The 18,027-nt window shown below is 43.6% G+C and overlaps 3 protein-coding genes across 4 annotated transcripts in view; 1 reads left to right on the forward strand and 2 right to left on the reverse strand.

Moving 5' to 3' along the window:
* LOC310837274 (vomeronasal type-2 receptor 26-like) overlaps nucleotides 1-18,027 on the forward strand; it is a 206,879-nt gene that overhangs the window by 27,348 nt on the left and 161,504 nt on the right. The gene's annotated exons all lie outside the window — the stretch shown is intronic.
* LOC310839516 (vomeronasal type-2 receptor 26-like) lies at nucleotides 575-7,335 on the reverse strand (the record flags this gene model as incomplete). Its single annotated transcript, XM_083728153.1, has 6 exons — nucleotides 575-1,492; nucleotides 2,515-2,641; nucleotides 3,401-3,628; nucleotides 4,418-5,221; nucleotides 5,488-5,779; nucleotides 7,112-7,335. 6 exons carry the CDS (start codon nucleotides 7,333-7,335, stop codon nucleotides 594-596), a joined length of 2,574 nt encoding a protein of 857 aa, XP_083584279.1. The 3' UTR covers nucleotides 575-593.
* On the reverse strand, nucleotides 9,389-16,412 carry LOC310839517 (vomeronasal type-2 receptor 26-like; the record flags this gene model as incomplete). The annotated part of the gene is made up of 6 exons (XM_083728154.1): nucleotides 9,389-10,299; nucleotides 11,856-11,982; nucleotides 12,546-12,773; nucleotides 13,788-14,600; nucleotides 14,869-15,160; nucleotides 16,228-16,412. 6 exons carry the CDS (start codon nucleotides 16,410-16,412, stop codon nucleotides 9,389-9,391), a joined length of 2,556 nt encoding a protein of 851 aa, XP_083584280.1.

Consider the following 18,027-nt stretch of genomic DNA (forward strand, 5'->3'; position numbering starts at 1 on the left):
TGTCTCAAGGAAAGAAGCCATAAGTCTCAGCAGCAAGCAATCACTAAGAGAAAGGACTACATTATTGGGGACCTAGAGTTTACTCAGAAACCTCACCTACAAGTGAACCAAAGTTTTCTCAAAACCCCCCCCCCCCATTTGCCCAAGTATGAAACACAACACTCCAGGTTCTTGATAAGCATAACACAGGATTGCCAGAATCCTGACAGAAAAACCCTATGTTTTTGTTGTCAGATGCTCCTTTGTATTAAGATCAGGTCTCAACACAACAATGAATATGCTGTGGGGGGAGGTTTATTGGGATGTTGTTTTATTTTGATTATATATTTTGTGGTTTTATACTTTGATTTTATTCTGTGAACCACCCCAAGACCTCCAAAATAAATAATAAGAATAATATGTACGCATGCACGCACGTGCACGTATTTGTGGGGTTTACTGGAACCCTCTGGAAAATGCTATCAGGGATCCAGAAATATTTTTTTTAATCCCAACAACAAGTTGTGGTACCAATCAAGATTCTGATGGAGACGTTCAGCTCTATAATTCTATGATTCTATGGTAGCCATAGAGCTAAGAATCAAATGTCATGTTTAGCTTTTTCTTGTCAGATGTTCTCTCATGTTCAGATCTGGCCTCAGTACAATAATGTAGCACTTGGGAATGAAGATGCAGCCCAGAAGCCCAGCACTGGAGGCCAAGATAGAGAAGATCTGCACAGCCACCATGTATTTCCCCTTTGTGCTCAAGTAGGTGGGCACGAAGGAGACCCAAACACTACAGAAGACTAGCATGCTGAAGGTGATCAGCTTGGCTTCATTGAAGGCCCCAGGCAGCTTCCTGGCCAGAAAAGCCACCGTGAAGCAGATGGAGGCCAGGAAGCCCATGTAACCCAAGGCAGCATAAAACATGGCCACAGACCCTTCGTTGCACTGCAGGGTGATCTCTGCAGTCTGGGAATGCTTGTCAGAGTCTGGGAATGGGGGAGAGATGCCCAGCCAGATGGTACAGATGACAATTTGGACACTGGAACAGAAAATGACAATGGAGTTGGCCAGACTCTTCCCCAGCCATCTCCTCACCCTGTTCCCTGGTTTTGTGGCCAGGAAGGCCAGCACCACCATGATGGTTTTTGCCAACACAGAGGAGATGGCAACAGAGAAGATGATGAAGAAGGTTGCTTGTCGAAGAAGGCAGGTGAACTTCCTTGGCTGGCCGATGAAGAGGAAGGATGATAAAAATGAAAGCTGGAGGGAGACAAGGAGCATATAGGAGAGGTCCCTGTTGTTGGCTTTGACTATGGGGGTTTCTTTATATTTAACGAAGATTCCTAACACGATTCCTGTTGCTAAGGACAAGAATAGGCAAATGGAGAGTATGATCATCCCCAAATGTTCTTCATAAGACAAGAAAGTAATAATTTTGGGGACACACTGATCTCGTTCCTTATTCGGATGCTGATCTTCTGAGCATTTTGTACAATGTTCTGCATCTGAGGAGAAAAAGAATAGTTTCAACACCATTTATATCCATAACCCTCTGCATTCTTGTACATTTTGAAGACGGATGCTGATGTTTTGTAGGTGAAAAAATTAGAATGTGCAATAGCAAAAGTTAGGCAGAATTGGCTCATTTGCTTCTTTAAATCTTATACTTGCATTCTGCCCTTACTCCAAGATGACAGAGGTGGTGCACAAAGTTTTTCTTACTTTTTAATCACTGAAATAACCATACAATACTGGACAAATCTGAGAGATCTCTGGCCACCCCAGATATATACATCTGGCATCTTCATTGTGTGGTTTTTCCCTATTATAAAGATAACATTTTTATTGGCTGTTGTATTGTAATCATATTAACATAATGTATGGTTCACTTTATATTGTGCTTTCACTGCATTAAGTATTTACTTTTTTTTGGCAATTTCTCAGTTATTCAAAATGATTTTTAAAACTATCTTTTTGTTGTTGGTTCTCAGATTTGGTTCATTGAAAGCATAGTACAAAATACCTGAATAACTGACTATGTGCAATGTATGCTGAGGCTCTCCCTACTCCCCACTTTGTACCCCAGAGGTTGCTTCCTTCTACTGAGAAATGAGGTTACAGGGAACCAGGCAGAGGGCCTTCTCAATAGTGGCCCCCACCCTGTGGAATGCCCTCCCAACAGATGTCAAGGATGCAAACAACTATCTGGCTTTTTGAAGACATCAGGGAAGTTTTTAATGTTTGGTGTTTTATCGTGTTTGTAATATTCTGTTAGGAGCTGCTCAGAGTGACTGGGGAAAGCCAGTCGGATGGGTGTCATACAGATATACTACTACTACCACTACTGCTACTACTACTAATAATAATAATTCTACTCACTTCCTGGAAGTGGTGAAGGTGAGTAAAAATAGCAAAGGTGAGAAAGGATCCACATTCAAAAAATGTCTTTGGAATCTTCACGGAAAGTGTCGCTGAGTGAATCTCTGCTCTGTTTTTATTCTCCCAGGGAACCCTTGGAGTCACTCACCTTCCTGAGTGGAGATTGTCCCTTCCGCACACAGAACACACAAACAACAGCAAACTGGCTTTCCTTCCTGAACCCTTTTGGCATATCCTGGTCGACATCTTTCCGTACATCTCGAGCGAGGCACGGTCTAACCATAAAGAGAAGGTGCATCAGAAGGAAACCACTAGGAGTATTTCTGGCTATGGAATTCATGCATAGAGGTCAAAAAGGGCACATCTTGGATGCACATTTGTCACCTCCAGACTGGATTATTGTAACTCGCTCTACATGGGGCTGCCCTTGAGACTGACCCAGAAACTCCAGCGGGTGCAGAATGCCGCGGCGAGACTCCTTACGGGATCCTCACTGCGAGATCACATTCATCCGGTGCTATACCAGCTGCACTGGCTCCCGGTGGAGTACAGGATCAGGTTTAAGGTGCTGGTTTTAACCTTTAAAGCCCTATACGGCCTAGGACCCTTGTACCTACAAGACCGCCTCTCCTTGTATGTCCCACAGAGGAACTTACGATCTTCAAACAAAAACATCTTGGAGGTCCCACGCCACAGAGAGGTTAGGCTGGTCTCAACCAGAGCCAGGGCTTTTTTGGCTGTGGCCCCAATCTGGTGGAACGCTCTGTGACATGAGACTAGGGCACTGCGGGACTTGACATCTTTCCGCAGGGCCTGCAAAACAGAGCTGTTCCACCAGGCCTTTGGCCAAGGCACAGTCTGACCCCCCTCCTTTGGTAATTCTTTAGTGAAGTATTCTCTGATTTTCCCCATTCTTTTTGAAACTCTTGTCTAGTGTGATCTCCAGTTGCCTCTGTTAATCTAGGGTGTTCAATATACTCTACCAGTTTGTCTTGCCATTCCTTTTTTGTTGGCACTGTTTCTTTTTCCCATACCTTGTTAAACTGCTTGGGCCACTCAATAGCCTCTGAGTTAATAGAGAACTTTACGCCAGTGGGTGCCTCTTTCGCTAAGCTCCCAATCTTCACTCTAACACGAGACTTATTAGGGAACATCACCCAGTTCTCAATAGAAAAGTCAATGGGCAGCTCTCCATTCTCATCCAAACACAGTCCTCCTATGGAAGTATTTGAGCACTGGATTTCTTTTAAAAAATGGTGAAGCTGGAATGACATGGGAAACACCAGCATTAAGAAAGCAGGAAACCATGTTGGATATCTTGGTCTTGTTTACTTTAAGCTCTTATGAACTGGGGCTGTTGCACATTTCAGGCATTCTATTTTATTATTAAAAAGCTAGCCCACCTTTCATGTTATAAAATAACTAGGTGCCTTGCAGAATAAGAGCTATAGAAAGAAAAGAAAAGACTTCTAGGAATCTTCAGAGGCCATATGCGTAAAAAATGTCTTATCAAAAATGCAATATTCATAGAATCATAGAATCATAGAGTTGGAAGAGACCACAAGGCCCATCGAGTCCAACCCCCTGCCAAGCAGGAAACACCATCAGAGCACTCCTGACATATGGTTGTCAAGCCTCTGCTTAAAGACCTCCAAAGAAGGAGACTCCACCACACTCCTTGGCAGCAAATTCCACTATCGAACAGCTCTTACTCTCAGGAAGTGCTTCCTAATGTTTAGGTGGAATCTTTTTCTTGTAGTTTGGAACCATTGCTCCGTGTCTGCTTCTCTGGAGCAGCAGAAAACAACCTTTCTCCCTCCTCTATGTGACATCCTTTTATATATTTGAACATGGCTATCATATCACCCCTTAACCTCCTCTTCTCCAGGCTAAACATGCCCAGCTCCCTTAGCCGTTCCTCATAAGGCATCGTTTCCAGGCCTTTGACCATTTTGGTTGCCCTCCTCTGGACATGTTACAATGGATAGCATTTAAAACAAACAAACAAACACACACACACACACACACACACACCCCAAGAAAGGAAATACCTGCCATGGATGCAGCCTTTGAAATTCCAAGTTGTCTCCTCCACCCACCCTAAACCGCTGCTTTGATCTTGCTGAATAGGCAGCATTCAAGGCTTGAGCCATGGCTTGGATGCTGAAGTAAGTGATGTAGTTGTCTTGCGACAAGGTTATCTCCAGCTCCTCCTGGGGCAGATCCTGCAGTTTCTCCTCCTCTGCACACCTTGTCCAGCCCCTCACAGACAGTACATGTTTTGAATATGAACAATGAAATGCTTCGCGCCAAAACTGCTGAAGGAAATGGGAGCCTGGTGCGGAGGAGATATTTCTGGTGCTCCTTAATTTTGTCTTCATTACAAAGGAGAAGGAACCATGGAAGTGCTGGAATATATAAGGAGGATAAAACAAACTCAAGTCGATGTCCTGAAAAGCTGTTGTAATCCAGACTTTGGGACCAATCTGTTTCTCACTCTGTAACGAAAAGATGATAGCCCATCCCACTTGAGTGGTTACAAAGGAAACAAACACACACACTTGATTCCAGCTGACATATTCATCTGATCCTAATATTTCGTGTGCGTTTTTTTCTGGTATTCTTTTTGATATGGCAATGCAAATCCCACTGCTGATCATCAGAGGTGTCAAGGCACTCACAAATCTTTCTCCATCATCATTGCTTGGAGCAAGGAGACCAATCCACGTCCATCCAAAATGCAGGAGCAGCTTGATAATCCCCTGGTACAGAGTTTCTTCTTTGGGGACCATCCGGTAGACGAAAGGGAACTGGGTTTTATCTTCAAGAACCTGGGCCATAAAGCCATAACTGATCTAGCAAGGAAAGGAAGAGATTGGTGTTTTGTTTTGCTTTCAGGATAAGAAACAGGTTATTTATTTACCTGAACTGATTAATATGTAACAAAATATCTGCTAGTTGAGGCTGATGGGAGTTCCTGAGTTTTGGGAAAAGAGCCTCAGATCCATAGCTCAGGATTTTCTCATTTTTTTAATGTCCCTTCTTAACTGCCCTGGAGACAAAAAGGCATGTGATGTAGCTGGCATTCCCCTCTGTCTCTCCATGCTGCCACCCTTCATACCTGTGGGATTTTGTAGATGCCTGACATGGCTGAAATCTCTTTTGAGATAGCAGAATTTTCATGTTCAAGAACAACCAGCATGTGACTCTGTTTCCCACATTGGTAGTTTGGAACGTTGCCTTCCCCTCCTGCAAGCAGGTCTAGCATGGCATCGGAAGTCATCCTCGCATCATGATAGTTCTCATAGAGGTTGTAGCCCAGGGTGATGTTGGGTATGATCCAGGGATCCTGGTTAATCTCCTGAATGGTCAACAAGAAGGACATGATGTGCCAACTGTACCTCACACTAAATCTGCAAGAAATAAATAGAATAAAAAAGTGTCAAACCATGCAACAAAATTGAACATCCACAAATAATGGGGTGCATGCCTATTATACAAATGAAATAAAATAAAATAAATGGGGTCATGCATGCTCCTGCAATGCAGAAGTGTAGAAGCACACCATCTTCAAAGAACAAAACTGAGTAAAAAAAAAATTCTCTCCAAAGTTTGGGTTAAGCATGATAGCTCACTTGGTAGAGCATGAGACGCTTAATCCTAGGGTCATGGGTGAGAGCCCATCATTGGGCAAAATATTCCTGTATTGCAGGGGGTTGGACTAGATGACCGCCATGGACCCTTCCAACTCTAAACCTCTATGATTCTAAGTAGGGGAAGTGTATTGCCAAGGATGACCACTGGACTGGGGACAAGAAAACAGAGTATCTCCATGGTAATTGGGATCAGCTTGAGCGCAGATCGGGAAGTTCCAAGTGCAACAATAAATCTTTACTTATGAATGAAGCCTAGCAGGTTGACGGAGTGTGTGTGTGTGTGTGTGTGTGTGTGTGTGTGTGTGTGAGAGAGAGAGAGAGAGAGAGAGAGAGAGAGATAGGAGAGAGGGAGAGAGGGAGGGAGGTGTGGGGGAGGAAGATAGAGGGAGAGGTTTTTCATATTTTGGACATCTGACTCCACCAATGAGACCTGTATAGATTTTTAATGTTTGGTGTCCTAATGTTTTTAATTTGCTGGAAGCTGCCCAGGGTGTCTGGGGTTACCCAGCCAGATAAGAATAAGAATAGATAATTTTACAGGGAAGCTGTAAATAGGACAAGTGTGCTTGAGAACCTTTTGCTGGACTCTCAATCCCATCAGCCCCAACCAGCAAGGATCATGAATGATGGACACTGTAGTTCAGAAATGTGTGGGTAAATAGGAACCACTGGAATAGGGGTGGAGGAACATGACAGACACCTGCAGATAATTAGGTAAAGGTAAAGGTACCCCTGCCCGTACGGGCCAGTCGTGTCCGACTCTGGGGTTGCTCGCCCATCTCGCTTAAGAGGCCGGGGGCCAGCGCTGTCTGAAGACACTTCTGGGTCACATGGCCAGCGTGACGAAACTGCATCTGGCGAGCCAGCGCAGCACACGGAAACACCGTTTACCTTCCTGCTATAAAGCAGTACCTATTTATCTACTTGCACTTAGGGGTGCTTTCGAACTGCTAGGTGGGCAGGAGCTGGGACCGAACGACTGGAGTGCACCCCGCCGCGGGGATTCGAACCACCGACCTGACGATCGGCAAGTCCTAGGCACTGAGGTTTTACCCACAGCACCACCCACGTCCCTTAATAATTACTTACTCGTTAATCCTGAACACTGGGGTCTGGGAAAAGACATAAGGATGCTGCTCTTTAAAAACGTTTGGAGATATAATCCCACTAATGAGGAAGTCTCCAGACCGGTGGTAGTTGTTTGCATCACTTTGATCCTTGATCAGGTTCAAGGGGCATTTTGCCTCCAGGCTCCCCCAGACTTCATGGGGAATGATTAGCAGCAGGAGTAGTGAAAGGAGCAGTAAGATCATTCTGACTCTGCCTTCTATATGCCCCAGTTGGCTCTTCCCACCTCCAGTGCCAGGAGATCAGAAGAAGAGGAAATCTCTTCCAAGGCCGAAGCAGCAGTGTCTTTACTGATCTGGGAGGTGTTCAGCTGTAGCTTCAGAGCTGCTAACTTTACACAGGCATATCTCTCCCTCCTCTGGCCAGCTTTTCACCTGCTCTAAATCTTGATTCAGTCTGTGTCAGACACAATAAAAATATTCTCTGCACCAACTTTGCTTTCCAGGCACAGTGCAATGAATAACATCATGCTGTTTTTGATTCTGATGTTTAGGCCGTCTCCAGAAATACCTCTTGAGCTCTTACAATAATAAATCACTATGATTTTGATAATGACAAGTGGAAGAGGTTTTGTCTCTGAGGCTTATTGGAGTCTGGAATGAATGGCTCAAGGGGCAGGGGCAGAGCTGGAGAAAAACATGTTTGTGATATGCATCGCCTACCTGAGTAGGAGAGTTTGGCTTGAACTTTGCTCAACTGGGTTAAACCAAAGTCCCATCCAGTCCACCCCACTATATCACACAGTGGTGAATCAGGTGGCTCTGGGAAGTTCACAAGCAAGGCTGGAAGTTCCCAATGGAGCTGGTCACAATTTCTCAAGGAATTTGGTTTGTGTGTATTAAAACTATCAATGACTATGAGTTATGATGGCTATGCTCTGCAGCTAAGGAAGGATGGGGTGCTGTTGTGCTCGTGTCCTGCTAGAGGTGCAAATCTCTCCTACACCAATACAGTGGTACCTCGGGTTACATACGCTTCAGGTTACATACGCTTCAGGTTACAAACTCCGCTAACCCAGAAATAGTACCTTGGGTTAAGAACTTTGCTTCAGGACGAGAACAGAAATCGCACTCTGGCAGCATGGCGGCAGCGGGAGGCCCCATTAGCTAAAGTGGTGCTTCAAGTTAAGAATAGTTTCAGGTTAAGAATGGACCTCCGGAATGAATTAAGTACTTAACCTGAGGTACCACTGTAAACCATTAGGTCAAATTGCTGTGGTGCAGGGAATTTACTAAGCTTTCCACTAGTTTAGACTGGTGAAAGCGTTAAAGGGACACCTGATCTTTAGGTCCAGTCGTGACCGACTCTGGGGTTGTGGTGCTCATCTAGCTTTATTGGCTGAGGGAGCCGGCGTACAGCTTCCAGGTCATGTGGCCAGCATGACTAAGCCGCTTCTGGCAAACCAGAGCAGCACACGGAAATGCTGTTTACTTTCCCGCTAGAGCGGTACCTATTTATCTACTTGCACTTTGACGTGCTTTTGAACTGCTAGGTTGGTAGGAGCAGGGACTGAGCAACAGGAGCTCACCCCATCAAAGAGATTTGAACCGCCGACCTTCTGATCGGCAAGTCCTAGGCTCTGTGGTTTAACCCACAGCGCCACCCACGCTTTCCACTAGTTTAGACTGGTGATAGCTTTAGGAGCATGCAATTTAGGGCTTATTATCAAAAGCTGTTCAGTTTATTCTTATTTGCCCATCTAGTTTTATTTTTTATTTTGGGGGCCTCAAGGCTAGAAACCAGAGTTAGAGGAGTGATCTCCCATTTCCAGCTGAGTTTTCCATCTTAAAAAGCTTTTTCTATACAGTTCTGAACTTCTCACTCTGCTCTTGAGCTCCTAAACCATGGCACCTGAGTGCTGGTTCTGCTGCTTAGCTTCTATCACCATCTGCCAGGATAAAGATCTATTTCGTTCTTACAAGAGCCTTGGCTTGCAAGCTTTGGAGTGGGAATCATGGCATAACTGGAAGATACTATAATGATGACGTAAACATGCCAGCAATGCACAATATTATTTAGAAAACAAGACTGTGCAAAACTAGGGTGAGCCAGGTGAACACGAGCAGCATAAAGACCAAAGTGGTTGGAAGGTCTAAGTCCAAACATTCCTTTCCATCATTCAAGATTTATGCAGAATGAAGAGAGAGAGTCAAAGTTTATGAAGCTTTAATCCAGAAACAATTATGTATGTTTAATTTCTACAGGGCTGGCCATTGTCAGCATTGATTAATTTAAGAATCAGATACCATTCTTAGTTTTTGTTGTCAGGTGCTCCTTTGTATTCAGAACAGGCCTCAGCATAATAATGTAGCACTTAGGCATGAAGATGCAGCCCAGAAGCCCAGAACTAGAGGCCAAGATAGAGAAGATCTGCACGGCCACCATGTATTTTCCCTTTGTGCTTAGGTAGGTGGGCACAAAGGACACCCAAACACTGCAGAAGACCAGCATGCTGAAGGTGATCAGCTTGGCTTCATTGAAGGCTCCAGGCAGCTTCCTCGCCAGGAAAGCTACCATGAAGCAGATGGTAGATAAGAAGCCCATGTAGCTAAGGGAACCATAAAACATGAACACAGATCCTTCATTGCACTGCAGGATGATCTCTCCAACCTGGGAGTGCTTGTCAGAGTCTGGAAATGGGGGAGAGATCCCTAGCCAGATGATGCAAATGACCATTTGGACACTGGAACAAGAAATGACAATGGAGTTGGTCAGACTCTTCCCAAGCCATCTCCTCATAGTGTTTCCTGGCTTTGTGGCCAGAAAGGCCAGCACCACCATAATGGTTTTAGCCAAGACAGAAGATATGGCAACAGAGAAGATGGTGCTGAAGGCCGTTTGTTGAAGGAGGCAGGTGAATTTCGTGGGACAGCCAATAAAGAGGAAGGAGGACAAAAAGGACAGCAGGAGGGAGACAAGGAGGATATAGGAGAGGTCCCTGTTGTTGGCTTTGACTATGGGAGTTTCCTTGTATTTAATGAAGATCCCTGCAACAAAACCTGTGATTAAGGACAGAAAGAGGGCCAAGGAAGTCAGGAGGATCCCCAAATGTTCTTTATATGATAGGAAGGTGATAATCTTGGGAATGCATTGATCTCGGTCCTGGTTTGGATATTGGTCTTCTGGACATTTGTTGCAATGTTCTGCATCTGAGGAGGAGAAAAAGAGTGGCTTCAGCACTACTTAATTCCATCAGCCACCTTTGTTCTATTGCGTTTTGGAGAAAGATACCAATATGAGAGAGGTCAGGAAATAAGAATGTGGAGTAAGTAAGGAGAGGCAAACAATTTTTCATTTGCTTATTTGATGTTTACACTTGCATCCTGCCTTTCCTGCAAGGAGTTGGAGGTGGCACACATGGATTTCCTCCCACTTTTTATTGCCAAACAATCTTGTAGGTTAAAGCTGAGGGGCAACAACCTCCCCACAGAAGCATTTCTGGCATCTTCGTCTTGCGTTGTACAGTTTTGGCTGATGCTGAAGATGCCTCTCTTCAACTTGACCTTTGACAGTTTGTTTTTTATTTGATTATTTATTTCCTCCATTTCACTCCCGCCTTTCTGCCAAGGAGCTGGAGATGGCATGCATGGTTCTCCCCTTTTCATCCTCACAGCAAACCTGTGAGGTGTATAATGTATTTCTCCTTCATCTTGGATAACTTTTATGTAAGCTGGACTGGTGGAAGAGTGTTAAAAAGATAATTGCCTTCTCATGCTTCACTTTTTACATATGATTTCTTGTTATACCTTTAATACAGTAGCTAATAGAAATACTTTCAAATTTCTTCCATTAAATGCTCATATTATTCCCCTCAAAATTATTCATATTGTAATCATTTTCCTATTCTTTATTTCATATTGTGCTTTCATTGTGTTTAAAATTTGTTATTCTTCACTATTTTTTCAGGGTTTTCTAAACATTTTATTAAATAAAAAAAAATTGTTTCTTTTCGGCATTGTCAGGCTTCAGGGAATTCAATCCCTCCCATGGTGGCAGCCAAGAAGCAGATAAACCAAAAAACAGTTCTTACCAAGTAATTTATTCACTACGCAGAGAGAGAGAGACGAAGGAATGCAATCTATCTAGGATAGAAGACATCTGAAGGCAGCCCTGTTTAGGGAAGCTTTTAATGTTATTGTATTTTAGTGTTTTGCTGGAAGCCGCCCAGAGTGGCTGGGAAAACCCAGCCAGATGGGTGGGGTATAAATAATAAATTAAAAAACAAACAAAAAACCCCGGTGTTTTCCAAGTAAATTCCCACCCCTTCCGTCTCTCCTATTCTACGTCACCCTTGTGTTGGCTAATCTGAGCCTCGGAGCTTTCTGTTCTACTACTTTTAATGCATGTCTGGTCCTGGGGGGGGGGGGGAGTCATTAATGCTTTCCAAAGACACTGAGTCTGTCAGCTGTCTCTCCCCTGGTACTGCTTCTTCCTGCTGTTCCTCTTCCAATATTTCCAAGCCTCTCCTCTCTGCAGCTTCTGAACTATGCCCTTCCGCAAGCCACTGTTCTAAATCTATACTCTCTCCTCTTCTCTGGAAGGTTCTGGGGAAGGGGGGTGGGCGGTCCCCACCATTCCTCCTAAGTCCAGCCCCTGACAGGCATTGTTCTTGTTCTTTGATAACTGAGAGCACATGGTAAAATAACTAAATGAACTCACTGTCCTTATTCTCCCAAGGAATCTCCTCTCCCTTTGAGTCACCTACCTCTCTGAGTGGAGATCGTCCCTTCTGCACAGGGAGCACAAGCATAGCAGCAAACCACCTTTCCTTCTTGAACCACCTTGGCATACCCAGAGTGGCAGCTTTTGGTGCACTTGGAGCGAGGCACAGTCTAACCATTAAGAAAAGAAGGTACATTAAGGAGAGAGTGTTAGTAGCATTTTTGACAATGGAATTCACTCAGAGAATCTGGTAAGGACGCAACAACATCCCTAGTCCAGCTGATTCCACCCACTGTTTTATGGGAAACACTTGGAAACAGCAAAGAAGGGATACACACACACACACACACACACACACACACACACACACCCCAAAACATAATAACAGCAATAAGAAAACTGTAGCAGTAGCTGGGGGAAAGTGTCTGGGAAACACATTGTTTCTAGTTTCAGGATCTTGCTGTTTTGCAGCATTCTCGCTTCGCAGGTAAGATTCACCTTCCGTTGTGTGGGCAGGGCGGTCCCTCCCCCTACCTGGCAACACCTCCCCAGGCAGGTATCCAGCCTGGGGAGGGTGAAGCCAGCCCGTACTACTGAGAACTGTACTGGGATCCAGGGGGCTGCGCATGGCCACGCAAAAGGCGCCCCCCATTTGATGTGAGGAGCGGTCATTCTCACAAGGACAAGTGTTAAGCACGCTCTCCTAGCCTCCCCCCTTTGTTATATCCCCTACCTTCTTAAATGGCTTGGGCCACTCAATGGTTTCTGGGTTGATGCTAAACTTTATGCCAGTCGACACCTCTCTCTCTAGACTCCCAATCTTCACTCTAACACGAGACTGATTAGGAAACATCACCCAGTTCTCAATATGAATGTCGGTTGGCAGCTCCCCATTCTTATCCAAACACAGTGTGCCCAGAGAAGTATTTAAGCATTGGACTTCTTTCAAGAAAGGGTGAAGCTGGAATGACAGGAGAAACCAGCAGCATTAAGGAAGCATGGAACCATGTTGGAGATCTTAGTCTTATTCCCATTGAGCTCTTATGAATTGTGGGCAGTGAACATCTTGTGTAGACTATAAGCCCTCTTGAAGAACTCTATGTTATCAATTAAAACATTTATAGACCACCTTTTATATAAAACAACTAGGAGCTGAGCAGAATAAGATCAATACAAAGACAATAAAATATTTTTTTTAACCTACGAGGACTATAGATATTCAAAGTGTTTAACCAAAGTAGTCCTAAAAATCAGTGCTCAGGAATGCCCTTAGAATCAGTGCTCAGGAATGCCCTTAGAATAATAGAATCTTGGAGTTGGAAGGGATCCACACACTCTCTAGTGAAGATTATTCTACACTTCTGGGGGCCAATCCAGTTAAGTCCTTGACGTGGCTATCCATAGTGAACACCAGCGTGTGTTTGGGACATGCCACTTTGCCAAGCTTCTTGAGTGCATTCTGTGGCGCCCAGCACACTTCCTCAGTGCCAGTAAATCGGCAGAGCAACACTCAACATCAAAGCGATTCAGGAGCGAGGCAATTAAATACAGAAAAACAACTTTACTGCCAGGTTGTAAAAGCTTAACTGTTTCCATTTACAGTGGTACCTTGGTTCTTGAACTTGATCCATTCTGGGAGGCCATTCAACTCCTGAAACCATTTGAAAACCAAGGCACGGCTTCCGATTGGCTGCAGGAGCTTCCTGCACTCAAGCGGGAGCTGTGTTGGATGTTTGGCTTCCGAAAAACATTCACAAACTGGAACACTCATTTCCAGGTTTGTGGAGTTTGGGAGCTGATTTGTTCAGGAGCCAAGCCATTCAAGTACCAAGGTACCACTGTACATAGTTCATCTGCTGAAGTTCTAGTAAACAGTTAGTTCTGGAAGAAATGAACACTTACATTCACCGCAACATGTCTTGCTACTAAATTGGATTCTACAGCTGTGTCAATGGATTGCAAGGAAAAATAATACCTGCCATGGTTGCAGCCTCAGAAATTCCTCTTCCTTTTTTCCACCTGCCATCACCATCCACCTTGATTTAGATGAATATGCAACATTTAAGGCATGCGCCACAGCTTGGACATTGAAGTAAGTGCCGTAGCTGTCTTGAGACAGGACTCTTTCCAGCTCTTCTCTGGGCAAAGGCTCCAGTTTCTCCTCTTCTCTGCATCTTGTCCGGCCTTTCATAGACAACGCGTGCTTCAAATAGGAACAATGAAAAGCTTCCTCCCAAAACTGGTTAAGGAAATGGGACCTTGGTTCATAGTAGATATGTTTGGTGCTCATTATTTTGGTCTTCATTACAAAGGACAAAGAGCCATGGATGTACTTGAAGAAAAAAGGATGTAAAGAAAAGATAAAGTTGATGTCTTGAAAAGCCGTTGTGATCCAGACTTTTGGCCCAATTTGTTTCTCAAGTGCTTCTTGTACTGAAAAGATTATACCAAGTCCCACTTGAGTTGTTATGTAGCAAACAAATACTCTGGCTTGTCTCCAGATGGCAAAAGGCTCATTTGGGCTGAACATTTTAAATACATCCTTTTCTGGAAATCTTTTTGACAAGGCAATGCAAATTCCACTGCTGATCAGCAGAGGTGTCAAGGCACTCACAAATCTTTCTGCGCCGTCATTGTCTGGAGCAAGGAGACCAATCCACGTCCATCCAAAATGCAGGAGCAACTTGAGAATGCCCTGGTGCTGAGCTTCTTCTTTGGGGACCATCCGGTAGACAAAAGGAAACTGGATTTTATCTTCAAGAACCTGAGCAATGAAGGCATAACTGACCTATTGAGAAAAGAAAGAGATAAGTTGTCTGCTTTGTTCTCAGGAACAGATTTTTATTAACCTGAAATGATAAATATCTAACAAGATTTGTGCTGGCTGTGGCTGATTGTAGTCTGAAATGTCCGAGGGGAGGGTGACAGGTTGGTTAAAGCTAAATTTTGAAAAAGGAGCCATTATAGCTCAGGATTTTCTCATGTTTTATTGCCCCTTCCCAACTGCACTGTGGTTGAAATTCTCCTCTGTCCCTCCATGGAGCCACCATTCCTACCTGTGGTATTTTGTAGATTCTTGACATATCTGAAATCTCCTTTGAGATGACAGAATTGGCTTGTTCAAGAACAGCCAGAAGGTTATTCCATTTCCTGCAGTTATAGTTTGGGACATTGCTTCCCCCACCTGCAAGAAGGTCTAGCATGGCGTCAGAAGTCAACCTTCCATCAAAGTGGTTCTCAAAAATATTGTAGCCCAGGGTGATGTTAGGTAAGAGCCTGAGATCTTGGTTTATCTCCTGGATGGTGAACAAGTAGGACAATATGTGCCAGTAGAACATAGGTGAGACACTGCAAAAAATATACCAATTAAAAAAAAATAAACTGCTATTCACAATTTATTAACAAATGAACAAAAACATTATCTGATCCACAAATTATTACAGGTATATAAATATTGGGAGGTTTATGCTCCATTTCAGGAGTATAGAAGCACTTCATCTTCAAATAAAAAGGTAAAGGGACCCCTGACCATTAGGTCCAGTCGTGGCCGACTCTGGGGTTGCGGCGCTCATCTCGCTTTACTGGCTGAAGGAGCCGGCGTACAGCTTCCGGGTCATGTGGCCAGGTCATCTTCAAATAAGTATTAGTTAAAAACAATTTCCTCTGAAAAGTTTGTGAAATGCTGGGAAATTGCAGGAAAGGCTGCATTTCCTTCAGTGGTCATGGCAGCTTCCGAAGGGTTGCTTCAAAGGAAGGTCTGTGTAAATTGTTCAACTATTTTTCAAAAGGCAATACAGGGTTCAAGGTGGGAGAGTCTTTCTCCCAGACTGACCACTGGTGTCATGATCACTTACGAAAAAATCCTGGTGGGTTGAAGGTGTGTGAAAGAGAAAGAGAGAGATTTGAATATTTTGGAGACCTTAATCCACTAATCAGGAAGTCCTCTGACCTGTTTTATTTTATCTAAATCACCCAGAGCAATTTAGCATTTCTTTTTTAAGACAGTCTCTAGCCTCAGGCATATAATTGAAGAAGACACGGCACAAAAGGGAAGTGGATTGGGATGGAGGAGGAAAACTTTAATATACCTAAGAGAAGTTTCAACATGAACTGCTGTTGGTTTACTGCTGCATTCCTTAGAGATGATTTTCATTAAGCTGTATATAAATTGTGCAAATAAAAATAAAATAAAATCACAGCATCTTGGAAACCACCTGGATCTCATGACATCCTCACCTCCCTCCTACACGTGAAATAATTTAATGCCACCTTAGGATATCTGGTTAGGTTCATTTCCATTCTAGTGTGTTGCTACAGGCTTCAAACCCCTGTAACTGGTGCTATTGCCCTGAGAAACAGGAGCTATTGGGGTGGAGGTGGACAAACACAACAACCACCTGCATTTAATTACTTACCTCTCAATCTTGGTGGAGGGGGTCTGGGTAAAAACATATGGAAGTTGCCCAAGAATATATTTTGAAGGTATGATCCCACTAATAAGGAAATTTCCAGGCCGGTAGTAACTGCGTGCTTTATTCTGATCCCTGATCAGATTCAAGGGGCATTTGGTCTTCAGGTTCCCATAGACTCCGTGGGGCATCATTAGCAGCAGAAGCAGCAACAGAAGCAGCAGGGATCTCATTCTGCCTCTGCCTTCTACATCTCTTGTCAGTAGCTCCTCTCACCTCCAGAGCCAGCACAGCAGAAGTCAAAAGCTCTTGCAAGACCCAAGCTGCAGTGGCTCTCCCAGTCTGGGTGGGGTTCAGCTAAGGCAGAATTAAATGCCATGCAGGCATCTCCTGCTCCCGTCCCACCCTTTACCTGCTCTGAATCTCAGCTCCGTCTGACTCCAACACAGGAAATATTATCTGCACCAAATTGTTTTTCAGGCAGAGTACAATGAATAACATCTTGCTCTTGTTGATTCTGATGCTTAGGTCATCTCCAAAAATATCTCTTGAGCTTTCTGGAGAATAAATCACTATGATTTTGATAATTATATGTAGTAGAATATTAGTCTCTGCAACTTCCTGGAGTCTTTGCATGGCTCATACATGTTTGCTGTGTGCATTTTCAAAGTTTGACAGGAGTCAAGGGGTGGGGAGTTGGGCCTGAACTTTGCCCACAAGAACCTATGGAGAGCCCTGCAAGTGGATTAGACCATCTATTTAAGCATCCAGCGGGTGGTGCTGTGGGTTAAACCACAGAGCATAGGACATGCCGATCAGAAGGTCGGCGGTTCGAATCCCCATGATGGAGTGAGCTCCCGTTGCTCGGTCACAGCTCCTGCCCACCTAGCAGTTCGAAAGCATGTCAAAGTGCAAGTAGATAAATAGGTACCACTCCAGGCGGGAAGGTAAGCAGTGTTTTTGTGCGCTGCTCTGGTTCGCCAGAAGTGGCTTAGTCCTGCTGGCCACATGACCCGGAAGCTGTATTGGCTCCCTCAGCCAATAAAGTGAGATGAGCACCGCAACCCCAGAGTCGGCCACGACTGGACCTAATGGTTGGGGGTCCCTTTACCTTTACCTTTATTTCCCATTGGTGTATCAGACACTTCTGGGAAGGTCACAGGCAGGGCAGAACTTGCAAACAAGTTGTTTATTTCATGGAAACAACTTAGAGGTGTTTTTTTAATGGTCTATACAATTTATTTTATTTAATGGAAGTACTTAAAACCACTGAGGAATTATTTTTTTTCAAGCATTTAGTTCATTTTTTAAAAAAATAATATTTATTACTTTTAAACTTTACAAAAAAGAAAAAAGAAAAGAAAAAAGAAAAAGAAAAAGAAAGAAAAAACAATACAGTACAATATATAAACAATACACAGCACAACATTAACACATTAAACAAAACAAGACAGAGCAAAAACAATTCAAAAACACACATCATACCATTTCAATACCCTCTCTTTCATTCCCTTGTTTCATCAACCTCCTCTCACCTCCCTTTTTGTATTCCATTTCTATTAATTGTTTCTGTAAATCCTTTCCATCTTTCTCTATTTTCTGTCATATAATTATCTTAACATATTTTAACCTTATTTTCCATTAATACTATAATACTTATTTATGCTTAATTCCTTATAACATTTCTACTAAAGCCATATAATTTCATTTCAACATTTTTCTAACACTCATTAATTTTACAGTATTTCCATAGATAGACTTTAAACTTTTTCCAATCTTCTTCCACCGTCTCTTCTCCCTGGTCTC

This window comes from Podarcis gaigeae (assembly GCF_964106915.1).
Source record: "Podarcis gaigeae genome assembly, chromosome: 2".
Lineage (NCBI taxonomy): Eukaryota > Metazoa > Chordata > Lepidosauria > Squamata > Lacertidae > Podarcis > Podarcis gaigeae.